At 36.0% G+C, this 18250-nt stretch overlaps 1 protein-coding gene and 1 long non-coding RNA gene across 2 annotated transcripts; one reads left to right on the forward strand and one right to left on the reverse strand.

The window, feature by feature from the left end:
- The first annotated feature begins 9538 nt into the window (after window positions 1-9538).
- LOC107788306 (uncharacterized) lies at window positions 9539-10056 on the forward strand. Its single transcript, XR_001648589.2, has 2 exons — window positions 9539-9686; window positions 9779-10056. It is a non-coding gene; the product is annotated as an uncharacterized LOC107788306 (long non-coding RNA).
- A 5535-nt stretch (window positions 10057-15591) lies between these two features.
- Window positions 15592-16020, reverse strand: LOC107788312 (cysteine proteinase inhibitor B). The gene has a single exon (XM_016609991.2). It carries the CDS (start codon window positions 16018-16020, stop codon window positions 15592-15594), a length of 429 nt encoding a protein of 142 aa, XP_016465477.1.
- Window positions 16021-18250: the final 2230 nt, after the last annotated feature.

The following is an 18250-nucleotide window of genomic DNA, read 5'->3' on the forward strand; positions in this document are numbered from 1 at the left end:
GCAGGTCGTGTAAGGACTTCAGACGCCGGAGGCACATCCAGCCCAGCCGGTTGTAGCTGCTCAGGACTATGTATTTTCTGCCATGCCAGAGGACGAGTAGTGTAGGTTGGAGAGGTTTGGTAGACTTCAGCCTCCGACTTTCAGTGGTGCAAAGGGCGAGGATTCCTAGGGTTTCTTGGATAAGTGTTAGAGGATGCTTCGTACTACGGGTATTCTAGAGACCATCGGGGTCACTTTAACTACTTATCAGTTTTCTGGAGCGACTTTCACTTGGTGGGAGACTTTTGAGAGGCATAGGCCTGTTGGTGCAGCAACCCTTACCTGGCAGCAGTTTTCCATTCTCTTCTTAAAGAAGTATGTGCTGCAGTCTCGTAGAAAGGAGCTGCACCGGCAGTTTGAGTGGTTGCATCAGGGAGACATGACTGTGACACAGTATGAGATGAGGTTCTCTAAGTTAACTCGTCATGTAATTTGGTTGGTTCTGAAAGATAGAGAGAGGATTATGAGGTTTGTTGATGGCCTCACTAATCAGCTTCGTATTCTCATGTCCAGGGAGAGGGTGACTGGTGATACTTTTGAGGAGGTTGTAGACATTGCTTGTGAGATTGAGTCAGTTCATCGCCAGGAGAGAGAAGAGAGGGAGGCCAAGAGGCCTCGAGGATCTGGTAGTTATAGTGGTGCTCCTTTGAGAGGTCAGTTTTAGTATGGTAGAGGCCATCCATTTAGGCATGCTCTGCCAGATCACCCAAGTTATTGTGAGGCATCATCGGGTCATGGTTCTAACAGTTCTTATTAGGGCCAGTCATCACTTAGTGCCCTTCCAGCTTAGAGTTTGTCCCGTGCTCCATCAATTCAGGGCTCTTCTATGTCAGTTGCATCTGCTAGTCATTCCAGTATGAGGGGTTCCCTTCAGTCCCCTTTTCCAGCACCTGGAAGTTTCTATGAGTATGGAGAGATAGGTCATATATGGAGGTAGTGTCCTCGTCGTCTCGCGGGTCCATCTCAGCAGAGGGGTCAGTCATTGGCTTTAGCGCCAGTTACTTCATCATCAGCTACCCACCCAGTTAGGGATGGAGGTTAGTCAGCTAGGGGTCGCCCTAGTAGGGGAAGGTCGATCAGGTGGCGGTCAGGCCCATTTCTATGCACTTCCAGCTAGACCCGATGCTATTGCTTCTGATGCTGTTATCATAGGTATTGTTTCAGTCTGCCACAGAGATGTCTTTGTATTATTTGATCCCCATTCCACCTTTTCTTATGTGTCATCATACTTTTCTTATTATTTGGGTACGCCCCGTGAGTCTCTTGTTTTACCAGTTCATGTATCTACCTCAGTGGGCGATACTGTTGTTGTAGACCGTGTGTACCGGCTGTGTGTGGTGACTATTGGGGGTCTGTAGACTCGAGTGGATCTTTTATTATTGTGTATGGTGGACCTCGATGTTATTTTAGGCATGGATAGGCTATCTCCGTGTCGTGCTATTTTGGACTGTCATGCCAAGACAGCGATATTGGCTATACCGGGTGTCCATAGATTGAGTGGCGAGGTTTGACTGATTATATTCCTAGTAGGGTAATCTCATTCTTGAAAGCCCATCGTATTGTTAGGAAGAGTTGTCTTTCGTATCTAGCCTTTGTGAGGGATGTTGGTGCAGGGACTCCCAATATTGATTCCGTTCCAATTGTGAGGGATTTTCTTAATGTGTTTCCTGCAGACCTGTCAGGCATGCCACCGGACAGGGATAATGACTTTGGTATTGACCTGGTGTCGAGCACTCATCCCATTTCTACTCTGTCGTATCGTATGGCACCAGCGTAGTTGAAGGAGTTAAAGGAGTAGCTTCAGGAACTCCTTGATAAGGGGTTCATTGAGCCTAGTGTGTCACCTTGGGGTGTGCCGGTTCTATTTGTGAAGAAGAAGAAGGATGGCACTATGAGGATGTGCATTGATTATAGGCAATTGAACAAAGTAACAGTCAAGAACAAGTATCCTTTACCTCGCATTGATGATTCATTCGACCAGCTTCAGGGAGTGAGAGTGTTCTCCAAGATTGATCTCCGTGCAGGTTATCACACGCGAAGCATTTGAGAGTCGTGTTGCAGAGATTAAGGGAGGAGAAGCTTTATGCAAAATTCTCCAAGTGTGAGTTTTGGCTCAGTTCAGTGGCTTTCTTGGGGCACGTGGTGTCCAGTGAGGGTATTCAGATTGATCCAAAGAAGATAGAGGTGGTTCAGAGTTGGCCCAAACCGTCCTCAGCCACAAAGATTCGCAGCTTTCTTGGTTTCGTGGGTTATTATCGCCGGTTTGTTCAGGGATTTTCGTCTATCGCATCGTCCTTGACCAAGTTGACTCAGAAGGGTGCTTCATTTGTATGGTCAGATAAATGTGAGGAGAGCTTTCAGAAGCTCAAGACAGCCTTGACCACAACTCTAGTGTTAGTTTTTCCATCAGCTTCAGGTTCATATACCATGTATTGTGATGCTTCGAGAGTTGGTATGGGTTGTGTATTGATGCAGGAGGGTAGAGTTATTGCTTATGCTTCTCATCAGTTGAATCCCCATGAGAAGAACTACCCCGTTCATGATTTGGAGTTGGCTGTCATAGTTCACGCATTGAAGATTTGGAGGCATTACTTGTATGGTGTGTCTTGTGAGGTGTTTACTGATCATCGTAGTCTCTAGCACTTGTTCAAGCAGAAGGATCTTAATTTGAGGCAACGGAGGTGGTTGGAGTTTCTAAAAGATTATGATATCACTATATTGTACCATCCGGGGAAGGCTAATATGGTGGCCGATGCTTTGAGCCAAAAGGGTGAGTATGGGGAGTTTGACATATATTCCAGTTGGTGAGAGACCTCTTGCAGTTGATGTTCAGGCCTTGGCCAATCGATTCGTGAGGGTATTTTGGAGCCTAGTCGAGTATTGGCTTGTGTGGTTTCTCGGTCTTCCTTATATGATCGCATCAGAGAGTGCAAGTATGATAATCCGCATTTACTTGTCTTAAGGACAGAGTTCAGCATGATGATGCCAGAGATATGACCATTGGTGATGATGGGGTGTTGAGGATGTAGGTACGGATCTGTGTGCCCAATGTGGATGGGCTTTGGGAGTTGATTCTGGAGGAGGCCCGTAGCTTGCGGTATTCCATTCATCCGGGTGCCGCGAAGATCTATTAGGATCTAAGACAGGATATTGTGGGATTTGTAGCTCGGTGTCTCAATTGTCAGCAGGTGAAATATGAGCATCAAAGACCGGGTGGATTGCTTCAGCAGATGGATATTCCAGAATGGAGTAGGAGCAGATCATCATGGACTTTGTAGTTGGGCTCCCATGGACTTTGAAGAAGTTCGATGCTATTTGGGTGATTGTGGAATGGCTGACCAAGTTCGCGCACTTCATTCCTGTGTGTACCACTTATTCTTCAGAGCGGTTGGCAGGGATCTATATCCGGGAAATTGTTCGTTTGCATAGTGTCCCAGTTTCCATCATTTCAGATAGGACACTCAGTTTACTTCGCAGTTTTGGAGGTTTGTACAGCGAGAGTTGGGTACTCAGGTTGAGTTGAGCACAGCTTTTCACCCTCAGACGAACAGGCAGTCTGAACGCACTATTCAGATATTGGAGGACATGTTGCATGCTTGTGTCATTGATTTCTGAGGGTCATGGGATCAGTTTCTACCGCTTGCAGAGTTTGCTTATAACAACAACTACCAGTCGAGTATTCAGATGGCTCAATATGAGGCTTTATATGGAAGGCAGTGTAGATCTTCAATTGGTTGGTTTGAGCTGGGTGAGGCTAGGCTATTGGGGACAGACTTGGTGCAGGATGCTTTAGAGAATATGAAGGTAATTCAGGAGAGGCTTCATACCGCGCAGTCGAGGCAAAAGACTTATACTGACAAGAAGATTCGGGATGTGTCCTACATAGTTGGTGAGAAGGTTTTGTTGAAGGTTTCACCCATGAAGGGTGTTTTGAGATTTGGGAAGGGAAAGTTGAGTCCGTGGTTCATTGGGCCTTTCGAGGTGCTTCGGAGGATTGGGGAGGTGGCTTATGAGCTTGCTTTGTCATCCAGCTTGTCGAGTGTGCATCCGGTATTTCATGTTTTTATACTCCAGAAGTATATTGGGGATCCGTCTCATGTTCTGGATTTCAGCACGATTCAGTTGGATAGTGATTTGACTTATAATGTGGAGCCAGCAGCTATTTTGGAGCGCCAGGTTCGAAAGTTGAGATCAAAGGATATAGCTTCAGTAAATGTGCAGTGGAGAGATCGACTCATGGAGGAGACTACCTGGGAGACCGAGCGGGAGATGCAGAGCAGATACTCTCACCTGTTTGAGGCTTTAGGTATATTTCTTGACTTGTTCGAGGATGAACGTTTGTTTAAGAGGGGGAGGATGTGATGACCCGGCCAGTCGTCTCATGAGTTACCACTTCGGTTCCCCCATTTTTCCTTCTTATTGCTAGTGTATCGGTTCTATATGTGATCAGGTTGGTTGGCTCGGGTTCGGAAGGGTTTTGAGAAGGTTTGAGACACTTAGTCTCTTTTGAGGAAGTTTAAGTTGGAAAAATTAACCGGATGTTGACTTATGTGTTAGAGGGATCGGATGTGAGTTCCGATGGTTTGGATAGCTTCGGGAGGTGATTTGGGACTTAAGAACGTGATCAGAATGTGTGTTGGAGATCCAGAGTAGATTTAGGCTTGAATTGGCGAAAGTGGATTTTTGGCGTTTTCCGGTTGATATGTGAGATTTTGATATAGGGGTCGGAATGGAATTCCGGGAGTTGCAGTAGTTTCGTTGTGTCATTTGGGATATGTGTACAAAATTTCAGGTCATTCGGACATGGTTTTTAATCAAAAGCGTAATTTAGAAGATTTTGAAAACTTAGGCTTGAATTCGATGTTGTTTGAGGTGTTTTGAAGATTGGTATAAGTTTGGATGGTGGTTTATGGTGGGCTTGTGCTTTCGGTTGAGGTCCCAGGGGCCTCGGGGTGACTTCGGATGGTTGACGGAAAGAATGAAACTTTGGTTTGGTAGCTGAAGAGTGAAGTCTGCTGTCATAACCGTATTTGCGGTTGGGAGGCCGTAGGTGCAACCCCCGTAGATGAGGAAAAGAAGTTGTAGAAGCCGAACAAGCTAGGAAGGCTGTGAGCGCAGAAACGGTTGGTGAACTGCACCTGCGATGGCGCAGGTGCGGCTAGTGCATCGCAGATGCGTAATTTAGTGGCTTAAGTGAAAACTGCAGAAGTGGTTCAAGGACCGTAAAAACGTTACCGCAGAAGTGGTAGAAGGGCTGCAGATGCGAAATGCCTGGGCCAGAACATATAAATTCATTCCTCGCGATTTTTGAGCTATTCCACCATTTTTAAGTCGGTTGTTGGAGCTTTTTGGGCGATTTGAAGAAGGATTTCAAGGGAACTTCATTGAGGTAAGGATTTTGGACCTAAACCTCGTTCTTATGGTATTATTTCATGGATTAGAGCTGTAATTAATGGAATTTAAGGGTTAAAATTGGGGAAACTAGGGCTTGATATTGGAGATCTAGACTTGAAGATTTGAGAGAGCATTTATGGTCGGATTTTGGTACTTTTGATATGTATGAACTCGTGGGGAGATGAGGAATCTATTGATGTAAATTTTATCGAATTCTGAGATGCGGGCTCGGGGTCGGGTTTTGGCAATTTTGGGATTTGTGTTGTGAATTGATTATTTTCGCTTGGGCTTCGTTCCCTTAGCATATTTTGACGTCGTGATTCTGATTTTGGATAGATTTGATGTGAGTGGAGTCCGATTCGAGGGGTAAAGGTGTCGCAGGCTAGAGTTTGGACCGGATTGAGGTGAGTAATGATTGTAAATAATGTCCTGAGGGTATGAAACCACGGATTGCATTTCGTTGTGCTGTATTGAGGTGACGCACACGCTAGATGACGAGCGTGGGGTCATGCACTATTGGGAATTGTGACTTAGTCCATCCCTAATGATTGTTTTATCGTATAATTGACTGAAAACTATTTGCTATCATCATGTTTTGGGCTGAATGTCATATTTGGGCCTTGTGCCAACTATTTAAACCCTTGGGGGATTTTTATTGATATTTCCTCACTGTTTTGGCTTTATACTTGAACTTAGTCATGCTCTATTCTACTGTTTTCATAACTCAGCCATGTTTACTCTGCTTTAACACTTAAATAAGATTTTAAATGATATTTTGGGATGAGCATCATGTTTTACTATTGTCCGAGTGGCTCGTGAGAACTTTGACTGAGTAAGGCCGAGGGCCTATGTTGTGAGGAAACACCTGATTATGATTATGAGGCCGGGGGCCTGAGATTTGTATGCCACGAGGTGGCTTGTTGATATGAGGCTGAGAGCCTAGTGATGATGTCTTGAGATGGCTTGATATTGCGCTTGGGCCGTAAGGGGCCCCTCCAGGAGTCTGCACACCCCTAGTGAGTGCGGGTACCCATTGTGATATTATATATAGCCCAAGGGGCTGGTGTTGTTCTATGATATTGCCCAAGGGGAGATCCTTTAAGTGTTTATCTTTCCTAGTTGCCTATCATTTACCTGCTTAATTGTTAAAAAGGCATTTCATGAAGTTTAAACTGAACTAAAATGATTTTACATATCTTTACTGATTCACTATTTTTACTAGTTTTTACTGCTCCATTATAGCCTATAATGTGCCTTACGTGATTTCATATTTCTCAGTATTTATTTATGATTATTACTCACTGAGTTGCAGTACTCACTTTACTCCCTGCACCCCGTGTACAGATTCAGGCTCTGGTGATCCTGCTTGCGAGGGTTGAGATCTCCCGACAGATTTCGGAGTTCACGAGGTAGCTGCTCGGCGCCCGCAGCCCCGCGCTTCTCCCTCTTTATCTCATTTCCTTTCTCTTATAGTGATTCTATAATAGCTTTTTAGACGCTTCAGACTTGTAGTATATGGATAGATTCTCATAACTAGTGACACCCCGGTATGGGGCTATGTTGGGTTTGTTTTTCACAAATTATGTTGTTAACTGCTTGTTTTGGGATTTTATCATGTTTAAGACTTAATACTTATTATTTTAATTGCTTAAAATTGAAATGGGAATGTGCCGACTGGCCTTGTCTTCATGAGAGGCGTCATCACGATCGGGTCTGAGTTTAGGGCCGTGACAGCATCACGCCCTCACCAGTCACCCCGTCAAGACTCAAGCTGGCGTCAGACGCATTTCTCAACTTCTTTCTTTCACTCTTCAGTCGCATCTTCACTTTATTTCTCATATCCATTAGATTCTTCAGTCGCATCTTCACTTCACTCTTCAGTTGCATTTCTTAGCCGTATTCTTCAACTTCATCTTGATTCTTCGGGTAAGTTTTTAGTTGCTTCATCTTCATCTTTTTCTTAGTTTGTTTGAAAGCATTCTGGCTCTGAATTTTTCTTAGTTTGTTTGAAAGCTGAAGTGAGATTTGTCGTGTGCTTTAATTGTTGAGCTATTACAAAGTTATCTTGTGTCAGTTGTTATAAAATTTATATTTTATAACTAATAAATTTGTATTTGTTATTCATTTAGATCCCTTTTATTTGAAGAAAGTGTCGAAATGAAAATATAACTGATATTCTATTTTTTCGTCACTCACTGATATTGGGATTTTTGTTTATATTTTTTGGGTTGAAGAATGAAAGATAGAAACTTTGGTTAGTGTTTATTTTATTGGATGTTGCAGTAAATTTAAATTCATGTGAAACAGAACAGTTCTGAAAAGAGTTTTAGCAAAACAGTTCTTAAAATCTTATAAAACTATTTTAGCAAAACAGTTTTATATCGAAACTGTTTTATACATTGCGAAACTGTTTTAGTTGTTTTATCTTATCGGGTAAACCGATAGTCAAACCGATAATAATCGATAAACCGATAAACCGATAACCGATAACCAATAACCGATAACCCATATCTTATCGGTTTAGTTATCAGGTTATGATATTTTTAAACCGATAACCGATAGACAAAATCGATAATATTCATAGCCTCCACGGTAAAGCCGCCACTAAAATAGCACTCTCCTTTTTTTGTGATACTTTTTGTTTTCGACATTTAAATTATATAAATTTTTATTGATATTTTAAAAGTTATTTTTCATATTGATATGAGACAAATCTTAACTTATTTCTTATATAATCTATTTTAACTTCAAAATATTAAATTATTTAATCTAATGTAGTTTCAAACATTATTCATGAGTCGAGGGTCTATCGAAAACAACCCCTTTACCCTCATATATAGGGCATGAGTAAGATCTGCATATATGCTATCCTTTCTAAACGTCACTTGTAAAATTATGTTGGGTTTATTGTTGTTATTGTTATTATATTATAATTTCAAACATTAATCAAATTAACTCGCGAGAAAAATATACTCCCTCTGTTTCAATTTATGTGAACCTGTTTGACTGGGCACGAAGTTTAAGAAAAAATGAAGACTTTTGGAATTTGTGGTCCTAAACAAGTCAAAAAGGGGCCCAGAGTATTTGTGTGGTTATAAAAGCTTCTCATTAAGGGTAGAATTGTAAGTTTAAGCTAAATTATTAGGAAATTTAGAAAGTGGTCATTCTTTTTGAAACGTACCAAAAAGAAAATAGGTTCACATAAATTGGAATAGAAGGAGTAGCTTAATTTGGGACGGATAAAGTAAAACTTATCGATCAAAGAAAAGGTGCCACTAAAGTAGTGCATTCATTCAAATACAACTTGGATGGGGAGGCTAACAACTAGGGCTAGTGCGCTTTTTCTATAATAAAAGCGAGTCGTTTATATATTACTCTAAAAATAGCACGGGCTAGTCAGCTTTTAGATTGGTAATTGAAAAATAGTCAGCATTTATAAATTCATTGAAAAAAATCATTATTTTGCTGCTTGATGCACATGTGTATGAACTTCTATCATATTATGCTGGACCGGTATATTATATTGGAACTCCAGTATATTATGCTGGAAGTCCGACATATTATACTGAAATTTTAGTATATTATGTTGGAATATTTTTCGGATTTTGAATAGTGTTTTCGTTCACATTTATCTTTACATGAAAAGTGGTTAAATTTCGATTACTTTTGAAAATGTGGCTATTTTTCAATTACCACTTGTAAATCTGGTTATTTTTTAATTCCTCCCTCGGGCCACTTTACTTGATTTTTTGGCTATTTTTACACAATTAAGGAATTCATTTTTAAGTATTAATTAACAATTAAAATGACTGTACTAATTTTAATTTGTTTATTAAAAATATAACCAACACTTCTATGCTCTTTACTCCAATAGCAATTTTGAAAAAGAGAAAGTTATTTTTTTTAAATATTTTTTAAAAAAAATATTATAGACCACGAAAAAAAGAGCCAAAAAATCAATTAAAATAAACCGGAGTGAGTAGCAGCCACAGAAGAGAGAGAGCGAAAGTGCACAATATGGGACACTAGCAGTGGATAACTATAAAAGTTTTAAGAGATATATATTTATGTCTAAACAATTTTAAAAGCCTATATATATGTAGCCTTTCATCAATCAAGAAAATCCACTCACACAATTAATTAGCTCTTCTTCTCACAAAAATCAGCTACTCAAAACTCTATTAGCATGGCTAAAAAATGTCTATCTCACAAACTCTCTTTCTTTTTTGTTGTTCTCCTTGTGACACTGACTGGTATGTAACTTCAATATCCTTTAATCTCTTTGTAAATTATAATTACATTTCTCTACTTATATTAATTAGTTTGATTTATCCTGTTAATGCAGTTGATTCATTTTGGTCCTCAAACACTCAAGTGATGGCTTTGCGAAACTTACCTTTAGAAATAGCTTGAATCTCATATTATTAACGTATTCTCTATGGTCTTTTTATTTTTATCTGCTCCTTTTGAGCTTGTGTTATTCGTAACAGTGTACGTTGTAAAAAAGAAGTGACTATCTACCGTTCCAAATAAATTTGTAATGGACATCAACTACTATTTGTGATCTCCATGTATGACTATGTAAAACTAATATTTATGATATGTTTTTTTTTATTTCCTTTACTTTATTTCTCATTGTTGAATTCTATTTTTTTCGCTTATATAGTAATTCTTGGTTAATTTTCCATACCTTTATTTCTTGTTGGACGTTGTTATTCAGTTCAAATAATAGAGCAAACTTTGCTTCAAAAGGAAACACTTATTCTAAGGTTTGATAGAGTAGTTCTTCGGCAGTTTTACTTTTCTACTCCTTTTATTTCGGGAAAAATTAGAAATAGTCAAATTTACAACTAATAATTAAAAAATAGCTACAATTTTAAAAGTAATTAAAATTTAGCAACCTTTTTATATAAAGATAAAATCTGAACAAGAACATCCTTAAAATCCGAAAAAGTTTCAGCATAATATGTTGGAGTTCGAATTTGTTACATATGAGATTCCAACATAATGTACAGAAATTTCGTAATGTGTTGGAAATTCAACATAATATGCTGGAAGTTTATACGCAGGAGCTCCATAATCCATGTCTAAATGATCTCTGCAATTCTTTATTTCCTTCACACATAAAATAAACAATCAATACCCTTATTTATGATAGTATGAAAACTATTTTAACTAGAAACAGAAAAGCATATTCCTATATTTATTCTAACCGCAAATTATATTTAGACATGAATTAAATAAACCAAATTCTAAATAACTAAGATTTTCTACTACAATTTGAATTAGTTTTCAAACAACATTTTTACAAAAAGGATTCAATCTATTTTTGTAGAGATCACTTCTCTTTTTGAAGAAATTGAAGCCTAAAAAGCATTTCAAACGCTATTTAAATCAAATAAAGGAAGAAGAAAAAAATATTTCAAATGTTAGGCTTAAGTTGTAACGCCTGTAACAAAGAGCTTTGACGAAGCTAAGCAGAACTGCAGAAGCTACATTAAACTTGTTAATGGTATACTTTGCATTTGAGCAGCAACCACCTCCATTATTTTTTATTTTTATTTTTTTTTGTGTGTGTGTTTCTGCTAAATGTAAGAGAGAAGCGAGCGTTTAAGAAGTTCAGGTTGTTGGGTTGGGCTGGGTGTTTGACCAAAAAGTATAGTACTCTTTGTTAAACTAATCAAAAGATAAAATAAGGTGAAAAAAGTGAATCCTAGTCAAGCATAATAATTCTTAGATCTAGCTAGGTGTTTAAATGATATCGTCTACTTAATGTGCGGAGTCGGTTATCAGATTATTAAATGCACGCTTTTGAGAATAAATGAAGAATGAATGATGAGCAATAAATATGGAAAATGGCAATAAATGTAAATAGGAAGAACGATTCACCCAAATATTGAATGATGTGGAAGATTTTTCCTCCTGACAACAAAGTGTGGCAATAAGTAAGAAAATGAACAATGCTTTCTTGGATCGTTTGAGTAAAAAGGAAGAATAATCGACAAAATCAATCACTCTGGAAAGGTGAACCTTTGTATTTTCTCTCAAGAGTCAACTTCTTATAATAGTTTTTCTCAGAATGAATCTCCCGTCTCTTTTTTCCTCTCTTTCCTTTTTTATTTATATGAGATGTTCTCTAAAAATCCTAAAAAAGTACAACAAAGAGAATATTCAAGGGAATATTCATGTCGCTAGTTCCAAGACTACACTAGCCGTTGTTCCTATTCTTCGCTACTCGACTTCGGCTTTAACGGCTTGCTCGGCGACTGCACGTTGTTGGGCGTTGGTCGACCTCGGCCTGGTCACCCAAATCGAAACACAATCTTTTCACTTAACAATCTTCCCACGCCTAAGTTCCTAAGCCGAATTTCGACCCATACATTGGGTATTTATGAAAACCTGAGGGTAGAAATGCAAATAGCTCAAACATGAGTGCCCCTTGTAATATCTTTTTTAAAATATATTAAAAATCTCATAATAGATAGTAGCTGGTACTGGAGGAAGATAAACTCAATCAAAGAACTAATGAAGGAATGGTACTCCCATAACAAATATGTTTTAACTTCAGGAGGGAGATATTCAATCACTAATAGCTATCTTGCTATAATTGGTCGACAACAGAAACTAGAGATTGCAAATTTAATCTGGACAACTGTAGCACAACTTAAACACAGATTTATTGGCTGGCTTGCAATATTAGGGAGGTTGCTAACTTAAGACAAACTGATTGGGATGCAATTATAGGTTGATAATATAAACTGTAATTTGTGTGATGAGGATAAACGGAAAATAAGGACCACTTGTTTGTTGAATGCAGATGGATCAATACAGTAAGACAAGATATAAACCTGTGGCTAGGACAGGCAGTGCAGGTTGCAGGAATCAAGCAACTGATGGAAATGATCAAAAGAAAGCATTGGAAGCAATTCAAAAAGGAAGTGGTAGTTGTGTCTAATATAACAGTGATACACCATATCTGGAGAGCTAGGAATACTAAAAAATTTCAAGGAAGAACCGTAAATAGAGCAGAGTAGTTACACAAACTAAGAGGGAAGTTATAGAAAGGGTAGAGTTACTTCGGAAGTCTAAGAAAGCACAAAAATATAGGAGTTTGGTTAGATAAGTTATCTATAATTAGCTGTTTTTTCCTATTTTGTTGGAGGCCTAAAAGTATGTGGTCAGATTTAGGTGCTAATCATTTGGTGTTATCAATAATATTCACATTGTTTTAAAAAAAAAAATAATAATCGCCTGCTCCAGAAACGACCTACTGTTAACAAAATATAACTTACTAAAATTCTAAAATCGGCCCAAAAGTTTCACTATATATAAATCAGGCCAAATTTCTACTCAAATGTTTAACATCTCACAAAAGAAAAAAGGCAGAAAATAACGCTGACTATACTTGCGTTTTACCTTTTAAAAAAGTAACTTACTAAAATCGCGTACGAACTTTACTAAAACTTTTTAAAGTCGACCCAAACTTTCCACCATGTATAAATCGGCCCAAAATTCTTCTCAAATGTTTTAAATCTGCACACATAAAAAAAAAGGAACAGAAAAGTAGGTCGCTAGTTGTAGAGGCAACTGTTGTTAATAAGAAAATTCACTTTTTTTAAATTTTTATTTTTATTTTTTTGGAATCAATGCGCCATGAAAAATATAGATTTCACTTGAAGTTAATTTTCGGAATTTGAAAAACTTCAAAAGGTTATTTTTTAAAAAATTTACTTCAAATCACTTACAAAAATTTAAAAATAACTCCAAATTGAATTCATGGCCAAACACAACTTTAATTTTAAAATATAATTTTTACTTAAATTTTATTTTTTACTTTTTCGGAGTTTCACAATTCTTATGTCCAAACGCCCACTAACTTACTAAATTTCTTAAAACCAGCCCAAACTTTCCAGCATCTATAAAGCGGCCCAAAATTTTAAAAATTCTAGTATTCAAATGTTTAAAATCTCCACACTAAAAGAAATTAAAAAAATGGGAAGGGGGTAGGTCGCTGGCTGTATAGGCGGCCTAGTGTTAAAAAAATAATTTACTAAAAATGGTTCCTAGCTTACTAAAAATGCTAAACTCGGCCACAACTTTCCACCATATAAAAATGCCCCCTTAACTTAATAAAAGACTCTTAATATGTATGGAAGTCCATGTTGAGGAATTAGTAATATCTTCACTTATATAAATACAAAAAATGGTGCCACTTTAATCAACGTGTGGGATATAAAATTTTGTAAGTTTTATGCATTTAGGATATAGTACAAGTACATAATAGGGTGTTAAAACTCACGCCACATGCATGGTGAGTTTGGTATAATTTGTGTATAATAATTTTTCTGGTCTTGTATTTAAGGAATAAAAAGAACATAATCTAACCATCAATTTCAATAAGATCTTGAAAATTTATACAAGTGATAAGTTAAAGTTGGAAGACACTATTATGTATACATAAATCTTAAACGTCATACACTAACTGAGAGTGAAATTGTTGGTGTAGTTAGGTGTTGGGAAGAAAAGGGAAGGCAATTTGAATTGTAATTAAATTAAAGAATGTAATTTTAAAGTGTCTTTTAAACAAAGTGCGACTGTTTAGACTATCTTAACAAATAGCTAAAAGAATTATAAGTATCTGTCTTTGCCTCCTAAAGGTATACAACTTATTAATCATTTTTTTTTATTTTTTACGATTAAGATATCTGAATCTGAATATATCTCTTAATATGAAAAGTGTACTAAGATTAAGATATTTGAATTTAAATACATATCTAAATATTAAGATGTGTATTAAGATATGAATACTAAATAATTAAGATTGTTTGTTTTTTAACATCTAAATATATAAAATTTATCTTTATTTTAAAAATTAATAAACATCAAATTTAAATAAAATATTAATTAATTTAATGGTGGTGGTTCTATGGAGTAGCTAGTGGTGATTGGTAGCAATAATGATGGTGGTGGGGATTGTGATAGTTAATAATGGTGGGTGGTCGTTGTGATTGAGGAAAGTGATGATGAGTGCTAGTAGTTTATAATGGTGAACAATCGCGGCTATTGTTATTGATGATGATGGGGTGGTTGATTGTAGTAGTTTAGGTGGGTGAGTATCTGATCATGATTGAGGATGGTGGTAGTGGGGGTGGTGAGTGATGATAGTGATGGCGGCTATAGTTGAGGATGGTGGTGGTAGGTGATAATGGTAGGCGGTGACGGCAGTTGGTAATGAATGTGAATAATAACATCTTGATGAAATTAAGTCTTTGTCATAAATTTTAATCATACAGATCTATTCAAATCCATTAAGTAATTGTGAAGTAAAAAAAATACACTTAACAATTAAGATCTAAATAATTAAGATTCAGACTTTAATAACACACTTAACATCTAAAATCTGAATAATTAAAATTCAGACCTCCATTATACAAATAAATGAGGCCTAAATTTGCTTAATACTTCTCTTCTTCCTCTCAAAATTGTTCCGGTAGAAATTCTAATTTTGCTAGATATGTATTGCTTTTACTCCAGTTTGGATATAGATTTTGGCCATTTTGTCTCAATTTCTTTTAAAAAATATTTTGTCTATGAATTTAATTAGTTTTTAAAACAAAATTTGAAGAAAAATTTTCTAAAGTTCCAAACAGTAATTTTGGGCTAGTTTTTACATGAAAATTTTTCTTTCACAGAACTTCTAACATTTTTTCAAATTAAATACATGTTCTAACGTAACTTTAACTTTTAAAAATTATTTTTCAATACAACTTCAAAAATTTAATTTTTGAGTGATTTTATGGTATGTCTCACACAACTGACATTAATTGTATGAGGCTTCTTTTTATATCACACATTTATAACCCACATCTTATATATTTCGGTCTACAAAATTCTGGGACCACAAAATTGTGCGAGACATAAAAGAATTGTGTGAGGCACAAAATAAAAATAAAAAATTCAAAGCTATAAAGCAAAATAGTGGGAACAGAAACTAGTCTACTTTTGGCTAACAGCAGTATGATTTGTGATTTGACCTATTAACTAGTGAATCACAAACACCATAGGCAAACACATTGTTACAGGAAATAAACTAAAAACAAACAGATCAAGCCGTAATTATAATTAGATTAAGACCATAGCAAGTTTACAAAACATTATTTAACTAATACTACTGTCTTTATCATTAGCAGGAAAAGGTGAAAAGTGAATTAATTCCTTCTTTTTCTCCCAAGGTTTTATAACCAATTCAGCATCAAACATTTTCGGAGTTTCCGAGGAAACAGTTGCGGAAATTTTAAGGTAATATTTGATCCCAGAAACAACCTGTGTTTCTGCTTCTACAACCTCAGCAAAGCTCAAAAACTCTATATTGTCCTCTTGCAATATCTGCTTGTACTTTCTCAAACTCCGATTGTACTCTTCCACACAGTATTTTCCCAAGTCTTGAATTTTTTTGTTTGTTTTTACATCCTTGATTGGAGTTCTTCCCCCAACTTTTCGGCCAAGAACATTTGATGGGGTTGAAGAAAATGTTGTTATTATGAAGAGAGTGATGAGAAGGGAAATAATTTTTGTAGATTTCGTCATTTTTTATGATTGAAATTTGATGACTGTTTGGGAGAAGAAGGGGAAGAGTGTAAGGATTTATATAGGGTTTTGCACAGTGGTGGAGAGAGCTGTTAGTATTTTGTTTTAATTTGTTTGACATAATTTAATTCATACTAAATTTAATAAAGAAATAAAACAAGAAATAAACACGTTTTATAAAATGATACGAAGAAATTTACTCCTATTAAATTTGAATAAGAAACATAAAATAAGTAGAGTTCTTGATTAGATCATTTTATACTTTTTTTTGTTTTGCACTGTTCTTTTAACGTTAAAATTCTTTTATTTATTATTAATAATATAATTTTTCAAAATATAATTTTAATTTTTAATAGTATAAGCTCTAAATGTACTTTGTCATGTATTGTCTATTTTTTCTATCTTTGTGTCCAAATAACACCGTCTCTCAAAATAAAACGAAGAGACCTATTATGCCCGTTTCAATTTAGATGATATATTTCACTTATCGAAAATTAAATTGCATGAAGTTGATTAATATTTTAAAATACTTTTTAAATTATATTAATATAAAAAAAATGATAACTTATAATATTTTTCGTATAATTTTTAAATATTTAATTATAAATTTTAAAATATTAAATTATATTAATATAATTTAACTTCAAATTTTAGTTAAATTGATCCTTGATAAGCGAAATATCGGAAAGGTTGTAATTTGAAACAAGAAATTAAAAACTTAAAATAGGCACAGTTCTTGATTCAATCTTACAAATCGAACGATAACAATAGGACCAATATTGCTTACAAAGTATTTTCGTAACGCTATTAGTTTTGTTAGAATTGTGAAGCGACACGTAATGAAACGAAAAGGATGGTGGCAACACCTACGAGATGCCGCGTCCTCTGATACACTAGGGAAAGAAGAGGAAATTGTCTTATAGTAGTACCTTGTTTGTTTTTTAGTAGGTCAGTGGATAATCTTGAACAAAGCGATAATGTTAAGCAAATAAAATGGACATTAAATTACAATATACTCCTTTCGTCCATATTATGTGGTCGGAGCTAGTGAGAGTATACAGGGGTATTTGCATCTATACTTACTTTTTGGGTCACGTTTTAATTTGTGTCCGTTTTATAAAAAAAATTGCAAGCGTACTTGCTTTTTCGCGTAACTTCAGCATACGGGGCTGAAGTAGCAAAGATAATCACGCAAACTTCAGCATTCTAGTAGACGGGCCTGAAGTAGCAAAAATTGCCGAACCAAGTGTGCTAAAGTTTTTGTTTGTAATTGCTGAACTTAAGTATAATAGCTGAAGTTTTGTTCTCTATTTGTTGAAGTTTTTGTTTGTAATTGCTGAACTTAAGCATAGTAGCTGAAATTTTGTTCTCTATTTTCTGAAGGTTTTGAAACAAAAACTTCAGTAGAAGATGCTGAAGTTATTTAGTTCATTTATAAAAATTTCAGCAGTAAATAAGCTGAAGTTTTTTTTGTCCTGGATAAGCTTTTTCAAAAACTTCAGCAGAAGATGCTGAAGTTATTTAGTTCATTTGTAAAAACTTCAGTACTATATAAGCTGAAATTTTTGAAAAAACTTTCTAACCTGATAAACATACTTATGGTAATCATTCCATGAACTGAAGTTTCATAGCAGCACCAACAACAGCAGAAGAAGAAGAAGAAGAAGTTGGTCGCCCTGTACAATTTTTACAAGTTTATAAGTCTCAAGTAACTCAATTCTTATAAAAAAATTGGATAAAAAGTTCTGTGGGTAAATGTTTTAATGGGCAGTTTGGCATCCTAAGATTTAAATCTTAGGTAACTGTATTGGTTGATTTAGGAGCACAATTTAATTTTTAATGCACTGTTTGGGTTCGATTTTAACTTTAGTATTTGCTATAATTTGTATTGAACAGTAATATAATATTATTTTTAAATTCTGAATCCGTTTCTGATTGGAATGCAAATGAATTTGAAGGTTATTTTCAGTTTTAGTTCATGATATAGTTCGAGTGAACATACATATAAATGATATGACTATTCAGAATAATTTCCTTTAAAATTTTATAAATTTAGGCCTTCCGTAGAAAAATAGCACGAGTCAATTTACACTGGACTAAAAATTTGTTAGTGTATGGGTTCAAATTTGGACGATCACGACCATTGATAAACACGACAAACGACGAGATCCTCGTAGCTCGACGTCTTGTGGAGGACGACAGACAAACGAACAGAGATGACACGACTTTT

The sequence above is a fragment of the Nicotiana tabacum genome, chromosome 20 (genome assembly GCF_000715075.1).
Source record: "Nicotiana tabacum cultivar K326 chromosome 20, ASM71507v2, whole genome shotgun sequence".
In the NCBI taxonomy this organism is placed as follows: domain Eukaryota; kingdom Viridiplantae; phylum Streptophyta; class Magnoliopsida; order Solanales; family Solanaceae; genus Nicotiana; species Nicotiana tabacum.

What these genes read in the sequence shown, in the direction of transcription:
- LOC107788312 (XM_016609991.2), bottom strand. Translation starts at nt 16,020, where the DNA reads ATGACGAAATCTACAAAAATTATTTCCCTTCTCATCACTCTCTTCATA.